General features: G+C 49.9%; 1 protein-coding gene across 1 annotated transcript in view; it reads right to left on the reverse strand.

The window, feature by feature from the left end:
- SIK3 (SIK family kinase 3) overlaps positions 1-17,456 on the reverse strand; it is a 40,347-nt gene that overhangs the window by 20,826 nt on the left and 2,065 nt on the right. Inside the window, 5 exon segments of the mRNA XM_009332353.1 lie at positions 301-419; positions 1,576-1,699; positions 2,617-2,741; positions 9,033-9,194; positions 15,837-15,900. Coding sequence (XP_009330628.1) covers positions 301-419; positions 1,576-1,699; positions 2,617-2,741; positions 9,033-9,194; positions 15,837-15,900 — 594 coding nt within the window.

The raw sequence follows: 17,456 nt of genomic DNA on the forward strand, positions 1-17,456 counted from the left end.
ACCAGGCTCCAGCTGCAAGCTGGCGTGAGCTCGGAAGGCTGATGGCACACCAATTCAAAATCTAGTGCCTTCGGCTCTCAGCGCCAAGGGGAACGATACAAAAATATGCACAGACGAGGAGCGATGTGGAAAGCAAGACCAGGAGACACAGAAAGCGGAAAGGCAGCACACCAGTACCGGGAATGAGAGTTCTCAAACAGCCAAAACGAACACTGCGGCACTACGTGCCCGGAGCCCGTTTGCAGCCTGGCAGGCGCCGAGCAGACCCCACTCGCACACCAGCTCGCTCCTGCTTCTCACCCTGTCAAACTCCGCATCGGCCTCCCCAAGCTTCATCCACTTGTGTTTGCAGATCTGCTCCATGGAGAGCCGCTTGCTTGGGTCCAAGACCAGCATGTGGCGGATCAGATGTTCACATTCTGCAAGGGAAGAGAGAGAGGGGCCGGGTCAGCCGCAGGGAGAGACACGACTTCTGCAGGAGGCAGCCTCGCGCCGCACTAGGAAGTCATACACAGCAAAAAGATTGCTTCTCCTTCTGCACTTCGCACCCGTTCAGTCCCCGACGTGCCACTTTGCTGCAGACACTTCATTTCCCCGTGCTAGGAAGGGAAGCCACCCAGGCCACCGGGCCCCTGTGCTGTTTGCCGGAGCCCCTAGGTGGCACGCTGTCACCCTGTCCCTCCTCGCCTTGCCGGCACGGGCCAGGGAACACAGCTGGCTTTTGGGGGGGGTGAAAGGCAAAGTATCCTCTGAACGTCCCCCCACTTAGCAACAGCTGACTGTGAATAATTTCTCCATCGTATTACGTCTGTGCTGTCAGCGTGGGGGACTGCTGAGGCTCTCCCCCATCTGGGGTGGGAACTAAGCTTGCTCTAAAAGCACCGCAAGTTTTATCAAGCATTTTCTGCATGAAGAGAACCCCCTCCGCAAGTAAGGCAGCAGGCAAGGAAGCTTGCAGCTGGGAAACTCCACGCAGCCCATGCAAAATTATTCCCTAAGCTGAGAGCAGGCAAACGAGAACCTACGTATGACTCGTTCTTAAGTGAAGCTGGATTAAGTGGTCGGATCTCTTAAGTGATCCGAGAACTAACCACACTTTTCAGAAACAAGATTTATTACTAAAGCATTCAGGAGCATTTTTGCAGAAACAGGACATCGACATTCATCTCTGATGGGGCTACTGCTGGAAATTCACGTGCCATAATGCTGTAAAAAGCTTCTTCTCTAAAACAGGTGCCGCGAAAGCCTCTCTATTCCTAAATCACTATTCCATTTTTAGCTTTCGTGTTTCCAAAATTTAGAAAGAGCGTATCTTCGCTAACATTTTGCTATAGTTTGCAGTTATATACGTGAAAGCTGACATTTTAAATACGTGTATTTCGGTTTCTACATTCTAGATTCAGAACTCTATGTTATGAACCACCGTCCAGCGGATAAGCTTCCTGGCATACCACCTCACTGGCATATAAATCAACTGGTATACTATAATTTAAGTGCTCCAAAGAGTCCGTAAGCAGAGACGCCACCAGCGCCTGCTCAGCGCTGCAGGCGCGCCGCGGTGCGCGCACCCCTTACCTGTGGACATGAAAAATGGAATGCGAAATTTCCCACTGAGCACCCTCGCCCGCAGGTTCTGCAGCGTGCTCCCGTCGAAGGGCAGAGCGCCGCAGACCAGCACGTACAGCACCACGCCGAGACTCTGCGTCCCAAACAAAGGTCGCGTCAGCAACGTTAGAGGGAGAGACCGGGAGACGGCAGTTAATTGCAGTGAGTGTTGTTTAAATAGAATAAAATCATAATAGAGAAGAAAAAGCAAATCCCATTGGAACGGACCTTGCTGACATCTCAGTCCCAGGCCAGCTTAATTCCTCCTATAAACTTCAAGCCTAATTTAGACTTTCTTTGGAGCCTCGGAAGCCAACGGTTAACGAAGCCTACAGCCCCAGCCTGCCCGAGGCAGCCCCGTAGCACCGCGGCGGGAGGCTCTGGCCAACCTGCACGCCCAGACCAAACACAGCTTCAGCCGACCGAACGCTGCTGTGACGGCGCGGCCGTTTCACGCCCAGCTGGGCCACCCTTCCCTCCCACTCATCTGGCTCGGTTGGCAGAGCTCGGGGAGCCCCGCGAGGAGAAGCGCCAGGACAGCAGGCAACCGAGCCAGTGTGGAAAGGCAGGGCTGCAGGGCTGCAGGGCAAAGCAGGCTCTGCGTTGCACAACCAGTGCCACGGAGGAGAGCGTCCCAAGTCCCTGCGCTAATGCGCTCTCCGCAAAAACCTCGTGGAGCAAAACTTGAAGTTTCCTCTCTCAGCTCTGGCAGATCAAGCCCTACCGCAGGAAGTACTCCGCCATTCAACAGCAATGAAGCGAACCGTATTTTTGGGAAACGAAAATAAAATGCATTTCTGGGCAACTAAGATTTTTGGCGTCATGCCTCCCAATAAAGAAAACACGTGACGTAGTAGCCAGAATAAAATTTCGTAAGCATTTCTTCGAAAAACGTTTTTTGCCGTATCATGGGCTTTTCTCCGAGACATGTACTAAGTGTTCAGGAAGCAAAGCCAAACAAACAGAGCAAAAATGAGATCAAAGTAAGAGAGGGAGAGGTTCATCGCATACCCAAATGTCAACCTTTGGCCCATCGTACTCCTTTCCTTCAAAGAGCTCTGGAGCAGCATAGGGAGGACTCCCACACCAGGTTTTAAGCAGCTGACCAGGCGTGAAGATGTTACTGAACCCAAAATCTGAAAGACCAAAGAGAACTGATTAGAGGAATACGACCCGCTCCAACCGTCCTAAACAAACGGTATTTATGTAATTTGCTGAGTCTAGTAAAGTCACGTGCAGTCCCGTAATGGCTAACCGATAACGCAGACATCAGAGAAACGAGAGTGCAAAAGAGGCAAGAAGAGTAAGAGCAACGCTGAAATCACCTGGGCAGCGCGCAGCTTCTTCTGTCCGTACTGAGAAGACCAAGCATTAACGGCGGCACCTCCGCTTCACACAGTGTAAAACACACCCCCCATTTAAACAACCTGCTGCAAAATACCCACGACTTCGGCCTGCTTCACGTACTACAACCATGCTGCTTTTGCTCAGCAGAACACAAAGATCCTTCCAGAAGTTTGCTCCTCACTTTTCACCCACGTGATTTCCATGCTGGAGTCAATACACCAGCAATCAGATCAACGAGGGTTGCTGCAAGTCAGGTGGACGGTTTGGAATGCGGCTTCCACCTTACGTTCAGGAAATCCTACGTAAATCCCGCGTGTTAATTTCCAACCTTCAGCTTCTCCGATGTCGAGTTTCACAACCTCATTAGGGCCAGGACAGCCGCCAGCAAGGACAGAATGCAGACAAAGGGAAAAAGAACGGGAAATTTTGGTTTTCCAAAAGCACTACATGAGCTGGAAACTTCAGTTATGGTGGGCAGCTCTACAAACCAAGTCAAATCATCCACCAACAGCAAATAATAAATCCTGAAAGAGAAATTAAAAGAAAGGTCTTAACCTTACAGGCAGTCAACCATCAGCTTATGTGGGCGCTAACGGCACTCTCTGCTAATTAACCTGCCACCCCCCAGCACACGGCTGGGACTTGCACCGGGAAGAGTAAAGAAACCGAGGTCTGGATTCAAGAGAAGCGAGCTTTTTCTTACAAAAAGAAAGAATCTCCACTAACAATTTCCTTCTTTTTCACCTCAATTGCAAAATAACGCAGTCACAGAGAGGCGTCTCCAGGTCCCGCGAACGAGGTGTCCTTAGGAGCAAGCTCTGTCGGAAGGAGCGGTGCCACAGAGGTTATCTGCGAACTGCCGTGCCTGTGTTTCTGCTAGAAGTGTGCCAGCAGGAGGGCGAGTGACATTAATGCACGCGGACGGGCACCCACGGCAACAAGGACATTTTTCATGGCATTTGCACCGGCAGCAAATCCTCACGGCAGGCTTGCGTGAGAAAAAACAAGGAGGGCCAGAAATACTCAGTCTGCAAATTCTAACTGATTAAACCAAAAAGCATCGTGGCAAAAATATACAGTACAGCTGCGGAAAGTAAAAATCTCTTATAAAGAGCTTCAGACTAATTTTGACTCCGTCACTGGTCAGAACCGCAGCGTATCTGGGATAAGGCACAGCTGACTGCCTACCTGTCAGTGAAACACAAGATCCCAACGCTGTGCCAGGAGAACCGGACTGAAAACGCGCATTTTAATACAAGTATACAAATGGTAAAGAGTACTGGAGATGCAAAAGCACAGCAGGTTTTTTCCCCTTTCTTGAAATAAGTACACATTCGTCTTGAAAAGTCATCTTCGTTTTTATCTGCTTATTTCTCCTTCCAGTCTTTTATCCGTGCTTTAAAAGGGAAGGACTTTGGCACGCGCTCTTTAGCCATCAAGAAAGGTCTGTTTTCCTAAATCATACCAAACTACAGGCTTGCCCTAACACATTCAATACTACCCTGCCGAAATGACAACAGTTGTCGTCTCTTAGACAAAAGGGCCCAGAGCTTCTCACCAGCTTGCAAGAGAGCGAGCCACCAGCGAGGCCGGTGACGGCCAGCACCTCTGCGCAGGAGGCACAGAAGACCCCGCCGGCACTCCGCAGGCAACGCGCTAACCGGTGAGCCCGTGCTCCCGCTCGCGACCGCCGCTTTCCTCACAGGACTTTCCATGACCTAATTTCAGGCGACCCTCCTCTCCTCCTTCAAACACCTTCTGCAGACCTCCCCGGACCAGCTAGCACTGCGGTCGGCACAGCTCCCGCTAGCTCAGCTCCAGGAGGGTACAGCCAACTGTCCCCCTTCCCACCCCTTCGCAGGGGCAAGGTTCTCAGTGCGGAGATGGTTTACGCTTGTGAGGAATACCTAGCGTGGCGTGTTATCCTTGTATGTACTCGACCGGGCTTCGCGGCACATCGGGAACCAACCGTATTTTCAAAGCAGCGAGTATCGCTCCGTGCAGCCCAGCACCAGCTCCAGCTCTGCACAGGACAGGGGAACGCGGTGTTCCCCGCGCTGCTGCACCGGCCCGCTAACCGGTCGCGCCGTTCGACGGCGGCACGGCAAGCAAGCAGCAAGCACATTCTGCAGCGAGGGCAGAGCTGTGCCATGCCAGCTGGCAGCCGCCGCTGCCTCTGAACAGACGTGCAACAGCTGCCTCCTGCAACCTTCTCTGCTTCGTAAGAGCTGCGGGAGATAGGCTGTCTTCGAAACCTTACCCCTCTTTCACATGGGCTTGAAAGTAGCCCACGGGTTCACAGCTCTTTTTGACAGCGGAGAGGAGGTGGGCAGAGAGAGCAACCCCGCAGAGTCTCTCCTTAGAGAACCGGGCCAGGAGGGCAGAGGCGCCGCAAGCACGTCGGTGTTCAACCAGCAGGTCCTGGAGCTCCTGCCGTCACCCCAGGGCTGCCCCGGATTTCAGGATGAAAAACCTCTCCCGGTGGAGAGCTGCCGCTCTACCCAGCACCTTCCCGGCTCCAGGGGAGTCACACTGCTCGCCTCTGTGGGGAGCTGGAGCCAGACGGTTCCATCTTATACGAAGCACTGCTCAAAGGCTTCACGCAGCACAGCTTCCAGAACCCACCCGTGCTGCATGAACTGAGGTCAAGGCTGGTGAGAACAGCAGGCTTTTTAAAAGCGCCCCCCCAAAGTTACAACAAAACAAAAATCTCAAGCAAACAAAAAACCAAACTACAACTTCCACGAACTTTCTTAAGAACTATGACAAGTCACGCCAGTCCAAGGAGACGTATAAATCCAAATCCCCAGGGAGCAGCCAGGTCTCGTTCCACAAACAGACGCAGAGGGAAAAGGGCACTTTTAAAGAGGAAGGTGAAAGTCACAATGATGTGATACAGGGAAAATATTCAAAAGACACATCTCTGTGCTACAAGAAGGCGGGCCCAGTCCCTCACGTTTCCTCAGAGCAGAGCTTCAGGGAGCCGGCTTTAGTACCTGCACAACAGGGACTTTTATCCTCAGGAAGGTGAAAGAGCGAGCAGACTCTTGCAAACGAATGCAAAGCGATGCATAGATCAGATTCCTCTCTGAAACCATACCCCGGGAAGGCCTGGGTATTTAGCAATAATCTCAACTCCTGGCTGAACTCTCTGACTGGGAGCACAAGTGAACATAGTGCCAGAAGCTACCGACTCAGACTTTGAGAAGGTACGCTGGAGAAAAAGCATCCACGGGAAAAACGAGAGCGAGGGGAACAGCGTTTCTATCTTGCTGCTTACGGAAAAATAGCATAGCTGCAATCAATCCAACACCCCCCCAACCCCAAAAAGCACTCTCGTAGCCACCGTCGAGTGAGAAGAGCAGCATGAACCCGCTCCCAGGCTGCTATGCTATCTTGCTAAGGGTCAATTACTCAACTGCCGCCGAGTAAGGGATGCAGAGCTGCAAATGGAGGTCAGTAGTAACGTGCTAGAAAATCTGCGCTGCTGAGAGCCTGAAAAACTCCAAAAGCTGATGGAATTATGCACGTTACCGAAGGCTGCGCATATGGGTATCAGAAGAACCACAAAGCCGTAGTCCCGGTCTCGGCTCTGGGTGTTTGAGATGACACGCTGGCTCACCGCGTCCTTCGGGCTATCTGCGTTGCTGCTACTTGGCAGGTCAAAATTGCCCAGACCTACCAAGCGGAGCCTTCAGAAGACACCGGAGATAGATCTATAGCTTCCATCAGCTGAACATTAAGTGCATTACTGAAGAGGTTTGAGTTAGACACGGTTTACGGGTTTGGCAGTGAAGGTTTAGCTGATCCTCCACCCTGTGTAACAGGGCTTTGTGCATTTCTGTAGTATTTATTCTGGGAGGTCTGGTGTGAAAGAGATCCGTTGCTATCGCTTCTTTTTTTGCTCTCGAAACAATGGAAGAACTGCTGTCAAGTTGTAATTAATGAGTTATAGGGACAAAACTTAATACTTGGAAAACCCTATACCGTAAATCAGCTTTTCCAGGCTACTTTTCAAATCACTGCTACATCTTCCTGCCAAGTAAAACACTACCACCACCAGGGTGGGAACTATCTTCTAGAGTCCATTCTGGGAGCAGAGATTTGGAAGGAAAATAGTTTCCAACTCCCTTAGATAAAAAAAAAAAGTTTCCACGATTTTCAGACATTCACACAGCTTGTCAGCATGCTCATGTGGACATTCCTGTAGGAAATCCAGCCGTATCCCAGTTTCTACCTGGGTTAGTTTTTAACTTCCTTCTTTCTTTTCATTTGCTGGGCAGCCTCCCCCCCCCAACCCAGATTAGATTTTACCCCGCGAACACAAGATGGCCTCAAATCATTAGTGCATCTGTGCGCACAAAACAGATACCGGAAAGCGCTGCTTATGAAGACCTCTCCTGAAGAGCCTCTCTCGTAGGAGCTCCATTACCTGCCGCCAACTCCCTCCACTGCCCAGTGCAGCAGTCACCAGCGGGCGCTTGCTGCCGCCCTCCTTTGGTACGGAGGCTCGGGAAATGAGTCTGACCGGCAAACCCAAGCTGTTTGCCCCGTCCTGTCAGCACGTTTCTCTCGGTGACCGCACAGAGCGCAGTCCCGGGGAGCGTGAGCTATCAGGCTTCCAGTTGGCCGTGAAATGCTGTACAGCGCGAGGCAGCACAGGTTCACTTAACGCATAGAAAAACACTACGAACCACTCAAACTTTGTCAGCGCCGCGTCTCTTGCTCCTCTTCTGCCCCCAGAACAGCGAAGAGCAGGTTATCGTCCTCGTGCCAAGGAGGACACGGTTCATGCTATTAAGCATCTAGAGGAAGTTTCATAAAGTCCTTCGCTGCTTTCTATTCCTTCCCCGTTCCCTCCTCACAAAGCAAGGATGAGAGAAACCTAAGAAGTTACTAATCATTTTACTACAAATCAAATGTTAAACTCTAACACCTACGGATGGTACGTAAGAGAACGGTAACACGACGAACAAGACTGTTTCCTCTCTCCAAGATGGTATCAAGCTAGAAGAGCATTCCCCAACTCCCAGTATTAAAATTGCTCACAGACTGAAACATTTTGTAGCCCTAAGCATTTTTTTTTTTTTAAATCAAGTTACAAACACTTGTAAAAGCTGACAAGCTGTCCAAGGAAGTCTATTAAGAGAGAGGGCAACAAAGTGCTTTCCAAAAATGCTCTGCTATGCATTAGGCTCTAGCAGAATTAAATGGTAAGCATGAGCTCCTCCAATTCAAAAGCCCATGAAATGAGACGACCGGGGCGGTATTAAATCCTCTTGTTTCAATCGGTTGCTGCATAATCCCACAAAGCTAAATAAAGCCAAGTCTAGTCAGTGCATCACAGAGCTCAGCAGCCAAGGCTCAGTCTCACGTACAAGAGGATCAGACGTGCAGGCCTGCGTTAGGTCAGTCTAGAAACTGCCCAAGGTGCAAGCTCTCTGGAAGGGCAGTTATTAGCAAAAAAAAAAAACCCCACTGCCCAGCAAAACACTGGGAGCAGACTGTAAGGGCCTGTTTATTTAGTAACTTCAGCTTCTCTCCCTGCAACGAATAAAATACCCAAAGCACCGGGGCTAATTCTCTTGCCCGGTCAGACAGCATAGTGAAGCGATTCCAGGGGTGCTGTTTCCCCTTCACTGCTCTATCACAAGCGTTGTCATCCTCACTTTCCATTCGTTCTCTCTCACCTAGTCTGACCTGCTTCAAAGAGGTCCTAAACTGGCAGCAGGACTCAAAACAAGGTCAGTTTTTTTGATATCAGTCTCGCCCATTATCCAGTGTATTGGGACACTGCAGTATCCATAGCCGCATACCTGCCCACGAAGCCAAACCAGCTTTTTTTTTTTTTTCTTTTTTCCCCCCCGCTTCTTTTATTTTGCACTACTTGAAGGGAGATATAAATCTCCTGGCTACAACCTGGCAGTTTCAGCTCTGGGCAGCAGGCCACACAGAAATCCAAAGCTTCCTTTAGCCGCACTGTGCTTCCTTCTTTCTGAATACCTGGAAGCAGCCAATGCCTACATTTATTAACTTCTGAACGCAGCTGCCTTCCTCCCACACTGCTAGTCTTAGCTCACCTGCTATTTTGATGTTAAGGTTAGCATCCAGAAGTAGATTTTCTGCCTTCAGATCTCTGTGGACTATATTACGACAGTGACAAAAGTTGACAGCGGCCACTATTTGCTTGAACTTTCTCCGGGCTTCCTTCTCGGCCATACGTCCGTGGGCCACCAAGTGATCTGTGAGGGACGAAGCGAAGAAGAAAGTGGTTATCGACACAGGGAGCGCAACCCAGACAGGGGCTTCTCGCACGCTTGCAGCAAGCGGTGCAGGGGACGGCGATGGGGAACGACGCGGGCACCAGCGTGTTTTCCAGGTTCCAACACCAGACGGGGTCACCGCTGAAGCTACCGGGAAAGGGACTCTGGCACACCGCTGCCACGCCAGCGCCGCCTCCAAGTGAAAGGCTTTAAACTTGCAAACTTTCCTCCATTTAGAGGACAGCTGACGGGGCTGGCTGGAAGATCAGAACCGTTTTGTGAAAAGCGTAGAAGTTTTTACATCTTTTTCTACATCAAAATAAAAGTAAAACTTTTTCAACCTCTTCCCTCAGTCAAATACCAAGCCTCATACCATATTACCTCGACAGTGAGAGGTGCAGGTTCATGGCCACGTGCCATCCCTCCTTCCCTCTGTTTTTTTTCACAGGAAACGTGTCCTTGGTCTAACGAGCCTCACCAAAGATAACTCTTGCCCCAACCAGCGAAGTCCCGGCTAGTTACAGAGACAGCCGGCTCCTCAACTTCAGCTTTCTAGCTAAGAACCTGCCAGCTGCGGAATGCGTTTAACAGCATCCCTCTTCGGAGGGAAAGCCACTCGTGACCAGATCGGAGGGAAACCCCGCTAACGCTCCGCAGTTTACGCCAGCTCCCCCCTCCAGCAGTCCAGACACCTGCCTCTGACCCACGCTCTCCTCGCTTCTGGTGGTCACAGGGCACTCCACAAGGTACACCGTGGCCGAGAGCCAGCCTAAACACTCCTAAAGCACACAAGCTCCCGTTACGAATGCTGCAACTCAGTACAAAAGTACAGCTTGAGGAACCGTCTCTGGGTACTTGCTGCTGTTTTGGTGCGAAAACATGCTTGCGATATTCAACCACGTATTTCATTATAAAAATGGAGCTTGCCTCTACTACGGAAATCTGAGTACTCTAAAATACTTTGTTGAAAATCTATACTCTCCCTCAAAGGTAGTATTTGTTGCCAGCGAGGCTCTCCTTGGAAGCTAGCATTGCACACGGACAGGAAAAGTCTCTCTAAGAGAGCACAAAGGCAGGCATACAGCAGCAACCCAACTTACATCAAGCCACTTAAAACCTGCAAGCGCCAGGCTTCGGGAAGCCGCTCGTCCTGCAAGCGGGGACAGACAGGCGGGAGACAGGCAGTAGAAACGGCAGAGAAAGGAAGAGAAGAAGCACGCCCCTCCCCTGAAGCACCAGCAGAACAGGCAACAAAGCTCTGCCAGGAAAAGTGTAGAAGTCAAAGTAAGCGGCAGCTCAGTTATGAAATGCAATTATTACCCTTTCCTAATATCTCTCCACCCTATGAGCAAGTCCAGCTACAACTGATGTAGCACGGTAAGAGATACGGGTAGGAATAGCAGTTTGCAAGGTTATGGAGTTGAGGACAGTGCTACAAAAAAACCCCAAAACACCACCCAGGAGAAACCTGAGAAGCATCCTGGAGGGCCCCTGGTAACCAGACACGGGACCAGGAGGGTTCCCAAGTTCCCCCAGCTTGAGGGAAAGGCTTCGGAGAGGTTTGCACAGGCCCGCTCCCCTCCGGTGCGGGCCGGAGAGCGGGTTAGCAGAGGCACTAGCAAGCCAAACCCCGGGGGCTGCTTATCTCCTTGCCCGTTTCCAGAGGCTACGACTTCTCAGCTGGGCCATCGAGTTGACCTCGAAAGGCTTCTGGCCAAAAATAGGCCGAAGTGGTTCATTTCACTCCATAACTGGAGGGCTCGACAGAGATGTCTGTTCTTGAAAATAACACAAATAAATCACTTCTGAAGGTTTCTCGTCAGGTGGTTGTATTTTTCCCAGTCACCCATTAATTAAAATACCTGCGACATAATTGACTTGCAGTAAATACTAATTACCAAGATCCATCAAAGCAGTTCTGCTGGCTTCTGACTGCACAGCAACCTACTTCTCTGCATTTGACTACTCATGTTGTGCAACAGAGCGAAGTTGTTTTTCAGAGAACTTGTCAATTAAGTTTTAGTCATCGGATAAACTTATTCCGTGAGCAAGTCTGAACCAGGGCTGGGGAAGGAAATCCATCACCGATTCCAATATGACCCTCAAGTCACTTGCTAGGAAAAGCAAAATTTACTATCTCAAACAGCCCCATCATATTTCATTGGGTCATTTGCACGGTCATAAATGTTTTACTCCAAAGAGTTGGGACACTGACAAGCAGAGTTAAGCAAGGGCCTGCTCCGGTTTAAGCATTACCACCAATCAACAGATAGCAGCTCAGCTCCTGAACACATCAAGGCCATTCACGTCGTTTACTCCGCTTGAATTTGGGAGCGCAGCCTGTCGATAGCGCAAGCCCTCTTAAAACAAAGTGCGAGGCTCCAACCGCTCAACGTTTTTGAAAATACCCGAGAGATTCTCCTGCAGGCCAGAAATCAAATCCCGCCACTGCAGCAGGCGTATTTCTACAAGGCGCCCCTAATTGTATTTTTGCCCAAACCTAGTTCACCTGTCCGTGTCCCGTCCCCCCCCCCGCACAGACAGCGACACATGCCGTTCGGTCCCGTGCACTTCGCAGAGTCTTGCTGCTCAGGGGCTGCCCTGCCAGACGTCCGCTTGCGCAGAAAACTCCGCTGCCCCTGTCATCAGTCAGTCCTGCTTAGGCTGTGAAAAAATATCCTTTTAGGTTAGGCGTGAAATTTCACTGTTCATGAAGAAATGTGCGTGGAGGCCGGTCCCCAAGCTCTGCACGTAGGCACAGCACTTGGAGACCGCTGACATTTCTGCACAAGCTCCAGAGGAAGGACAGAAACAATGAAGCTACAGAATACTTCACATACCACCAAGGGCAACTGTATGCCAAAATTAACCATTGCAAGCTTAGTCTGCATAAACCACTCATGCAACGGAGGTTACAGAGATGACCTGACCGTTCAGCTGGGAGCCAGCACGCTGATCTCGAGTGCACCGAGTCCAGAAGCACAGGCTCGCCGCTGGGTCGTACGCACGTCAGCGCGCTCTCCGGAGGCAGAGGAGGCGTACGGCGTCGCTCCTTCGAGCGTTTTCCCGAGAGACAGGAACGCACGATTTCGTGTCACAACCCTTAAAAACATCAGTTGCTGTTCTCTGTACTTGCATGAAGCACCTGATGCTGCTCTCTGCGTTAAAAAACACAGTAAAATCCTACACTGAAGGAAAAGCATCTTCTGGTTAAGAGACAGGACTGGTACACAAGTTTCCACTTTTCGCCTCTAGACAGACTCCTCGTGCTTTTAAGTTGCTTTCTGTCTGGAAAGCAAACGCTGCTTAAGCTTCACATCTCCTCCGCGTGGTGGATTAAGTTAAATTTCCAGCGTATTTGGCGACCTTGTGATCTCAGAAGCAGCGGTAGATCTCTCTCTACCTCCTAGAGACCGGTACCGCGTTGTTTAATGCGTCTGTCCAGCTCACGCTCAGAAAGCTTAGGACAAGCAGCAGGAGTCGGAGAGAAGGGGCAGAGGCAGCAGACGTGCAAACCGCATTAACCAGACGATCGTTTTGCCAGGTTTTCTGAGAATTTTCGTTAATCGACCGAACACCCGTATTCTTCTCAGGCAGGACCGCAGATTGTTTACAGTATTCACAGTTAACAGCTGAAATCAAAGCAGGCTTTTAGACTATATTCTCTTTGACCTCAAAAAAAGGACACTTGAGGGACCTGGAACAAAGAGCACCCGACGTTTAAAAGGAGACATTCATTTGTTCCTGATGTCAAACCAGCAACCCAACAACACGCAAAACATGGAGAGGGACCAAAATAACAATTTACGTTTTGCTGCTTCAGCCCACAGCAAAAGCAAGTCTTCCCCCTGATCCCCGCGCACCGCTACGCAAGCAAAGTGAATTATCGAAACGTTTCCAGTAACAGATGAATCAAGGACACTTACGGCACCGCTTGGCCGCTGAAGGAGCTCTCAGCCCTTTTACTGGAAATTCAGATAAACAGGTCGTGAGGCTCTCCCGGGTGTTAACCCAGGAAAGCCTGCAGAGCTCGGCCCAGCGAGGGACAAGAAAGGCAAGCACCCAACACTGACTGACGGAAACTGCGGCCGTTTAGAGAAACTACCATTCTTTCAGCTAAAAATTCCATCCTATATTACTGCCTATGTAGTATTTACAGTTGTATGGTACAGTTTAAACCTTTGAAGGTCTTTTTAAAGCACCCAGGGAAACAACTCAGACTTACTTCTAACGAACCCTTGCAGTTCACGGAAGCGTGACGCTGTATTTCAGATTATACGAGGCACTCAGCCTTACACCGAGCGTTTAGCGTCCAGAAAACCACGGTTGTCAGCTCCCCCCCTTCTGCAGCTCAGCACTACACCTTCGCATCAAACCCTGCATCACGCAGATGTCTAGACGATCAAGAAAAAGAGATAAAAGACTCGGCACAGGCACGTTTAATACGGAGGATTCCCCAGTGCCCAGAGTGGCTGCACTGTCCACACGCACCTAGCGGCTATCCCTGCAGCAAGTCCAGCGGCTCCTAACAAAGCCTGCCGTAGGAGGGATGGACGTTGCCTTGAAGCAAGACGCGGACCAAGTTTTACCCTTAGTAACAGGTAAGTCCAGGCTTCCATCCGCTGCACGACACTACGGAAGAGCCGGAGCGGGCGCAAAGCCAGCCCGCGCCGAGATACTTTCTCTCAGCCGCATGAGGACGTGAGATTCTTCAGTACTGGAGATGCTAACGACTGCAAGGAAACCTTTCCAAAACGGGTTGCTGTTTCCTCCCCGTAAATTGCTTCCGCTGTTAGAACAAAGTCTTAATGGCTCCTCAGGAAACTCCGATTACAAAAAGCTGAGACCCGAGTTTCCCCCTCTCTGCTCTAGCGCCAAGGGCGCGCGGGGCCTCGGGCAGCGCCTGAAAAATGCTCAAAAGGGGCTAGCGGGGGCACAGCCTCCTGGCTTCGGTCTGGAAAAATGTCAGGGCTATTACACAAGTGGCTGCTCCCAGCTATCGACGAGGACAAAATGCTGGGCAGCGTAATGGAAATTAGCCATGCTAATGAGCTGAACTTGCTACGGCATAAAATATTTCAGAGAGCAACGAGATTTTTCACTTCGACTCATGTAGAAGGCTATTTTTGTAACCAGAAGAATTCATTCCAAGTTTGTATACGAGCTTGCACATAGTTCTGGATTTAAAAAAAGATGAGCCCATCTCTGCCAAATTCAACAGAAGAGGGAGAAAAAGAAAGAAGTGATTTATACTGTTCTGCGGTGATCCACACACAAGCGAACTCTAACTCGCACTCAAGTGATTTGGCTGCAATTATGGCTCGCTGGAGACGGTGAGGTGAGTTTCACAAGCCTTCGGAACTGTCGGGGGTCCAGCACCGTGATTCACGTTTGAGGAAACAACGGAAGACTCAGCTGGAGGAAGTCAGGTTTTTCACCAGGCCATCCGCACTTTCCAAACAGCGGCTACTGCTCGCTTCTTCCTTCAGCCCTCACCTTCTCAGAGGAGAAATCCAAAGGACGTGGACAACGTTGAGAAGGCGGCACGACAACCATCTACAAAGGTACTGAGGAACTGGTATTAGAATATATTCACCGGAAACCAGCATTTTTCAGCTCAAGTTGTCTTATTTTCCTTAATTTAGGGCTTTTCTTGCTTCACTAAGAGCTTCATCTTTTATTACAACTCAGCCTCAGTTCCAGCAGAGCGGGAGGCTCTGACATCAAAAGTGAATCTACTGCAACGACTTAACAGGACGAAAACGAGAGTATTTCCATTTAGCTGACAGGCCGTATGTGACTGTCCTCACAAGGACGTTGCCTGGAAGCAGATTTAAGCCAGCTCGCTTCAAGCGCAAAGGATTTTCCCCCTCTCCCGAGGCTCACGTCGGCTGAGCTCGTAAAGAGCAATCTTGCAAAATTCTGACTCTGTCACCTGGCACAGAATTCCAGTGTGTAAGTAAATCTCTATTTCTACGAGTTTCTTATTGGTCATGGCAGTAAAACAAACAAATTAATAAATCAGTCAACAGTTCTCGCATTTGTGCGGCACGGATACTTTTTTTTTTTTTTCCCCTTTAAAGAATAGCTTCTGCGGTCAAGAGAGCTCAGCCAAAACATTGTTAGCAGACAATGGAGTTTAAAATGGAAGCAACTAATACATGCTGAGATAACATCAGATATCAAAGAGATAAGAAAATACATGGTTTTGGGAACAAAATACTACAGAACCGCAGGACAGCCTCTTTCTTTGAAAGCTACTAACACACACCAACATTTCCGCTATAGTTAACGGGTTTCATGTAACTTGCTGGGAAGCAAAGTATTCAGCAACACTTCAAAATCCAACCGGATGACTATTTCCAACCTCTTTAATCCCAAAGTCAGCATAAAGGAGGAGCAGAACCACCTGTCCACGAAACCCAAAGAAGAAACAGAGGTTAGGGAAGTTATTTTGCCATCGAGTTGGTATCATTTGTTTCTTTACCCCTCTTGTCAAGGGAAAGTTTTCGGGCTGAAGGGCGTCTCTCAACTGAAACAAGAGAGTGCGGCAGCTATTTTCAGTTTACCGTTGTTGACCAAGTGCATTAGCTGATTAAAGAATGCAATAAACGTACTTACCAAATATTTCCCCTCCACTAGCATACTCTGTCACTAGATAAATCATCCTCTCCGTCTCCATAACCTGGACGCAAGGACAGAAAAGCGACAGGTAAGGAGGCTGCCGTGTGCAAAAAGAAATGTAACTAATTGAAAAGGTTTATTCCTTCGACAACACATGTAACTGCTTTCATCAAATGACAAATATTACTTCCCCGTGCTTTACCGAGCTAGGCAAAGGAAAGGACAGGAACCGGGGAAAGAATCAAAGAGCAAGTTTTGAACACTAAATCTGTAGCTAAACACAACACTTCACCTGCACCTTCCTCCTCTCCCCTTTCCCCTCCCTCGAGCGTTTGCTCCCCGGTCCCGTCTTGTTCCAGCAGCCCGGGAGACTTTGCAGGGCTGCTGCAACCAAACTAGTTCGCCCTTCTCGTTAACCAGTCCACTGCGGGCACTAAAATAACCAACACGATTTTGCCGAAGGGGGGAAATATTCGCCGAATCGATAAGTGACTTTCAAACGACTCAAGACCTGTTGGAAATAAACCAGAGCTCAGGCTTTGCTTCAGGGAGTCCGCACGTCTCAGCCAGGTAACACCCCGGTTTTTAACAGGTTTTTTACACACATTTGTAAGGGAGTATTAGGATTTGGGGGCCGTAGCAGTCCAACACGCCGAGGCCAGCAATTTATTAGATAAGATCTCTTTAAAGGACCAGGCACCGTGCAGACAAAGGCAGCGAGGGGCTGACAGAGACCGATGCCACGCTCGGCACAGCAGCGGGGCCACAGGACTCTCGGAAGCATACAACCGATTTCTGAGCACGGTCCCATCGCCCGTAGTGAAACCGGCCCTCCAAAATGACCTCGGAGTCCTCAACGACTTCTAGGAAAGTCCCTAGCAGGATGCAGAAGAGGAGAAAAGCATAGGGTGAGGCACTATATGCTAAAGATGGGCCCCAACTACATTTGTAATGCTTAACAGACAGTGGGCGATGTGCAATCACGCTGGGCACAGAAAAAGCAGCCGATAATGCCTTCCTGCCTGCAGATTTGGTAAGGGTGGCTCCGAGGGCTGTTTTGTGACCGGATTATGTTTTGCGACCCGCCTTCAGGCAAGTGCACACTCGGGGTATTTTCCAAAACTCGATGCTACTTATTTACGAGGCTTCACAGCTTTGTCAGTGGAAAAAACCACAGCGCGTTTCACTTCCAGGACGGCAGCGCTGAACCTCCGGTGCCAGGCACGGCAGGTCAATTTCGATACTGCCGGGTGCTTACGAAAGGCCTGGAAGCGTTTTGATTTTGTTTTGGCTTTTCTGTTTCAAAGACAAGTGAAAGTTCACCTTTTGACACGAAACGGACTATTATATCCCAGCGGAGAAGCTAGGTACTCGGAGCCCAGCGCTGCTTGTTCTTACTAAGAATTAGGACCCGAACATGTAGCTTCGTATTTTAAAGCACACACGCCTGATCCAGACAACGGGCAGCTGCTTCAACAGCTGGACTGCTATTATTCTGAACGTTAAAACAGGAGTATAACGAAGAGGAACCTCAGTTCTGCCCAAGCGCCACGGGGCGTGATATACAGCTCCCGCTTCGTGGTGATACTACCTGTCCAGAAAACCCTTAGGTAGATA

This window comes from Pygoscelis adeliae, unplaced genomic scaffold (assembly GCF_000699105.1).
Source record: "Pygoscelis adeliae isolate BGI_AS28 unplaced genomic scaffold, ASM69910v1 Scaffold760, whole genome shotgun sequence".
Taxonomy (NCBI): domain Eukaryota; kingdom Metazoa; phylum Chordata; class Aves; order Sphenisciformes; family Spheniscidae; genus Pygoscelis; species Pygoscelis adeliae.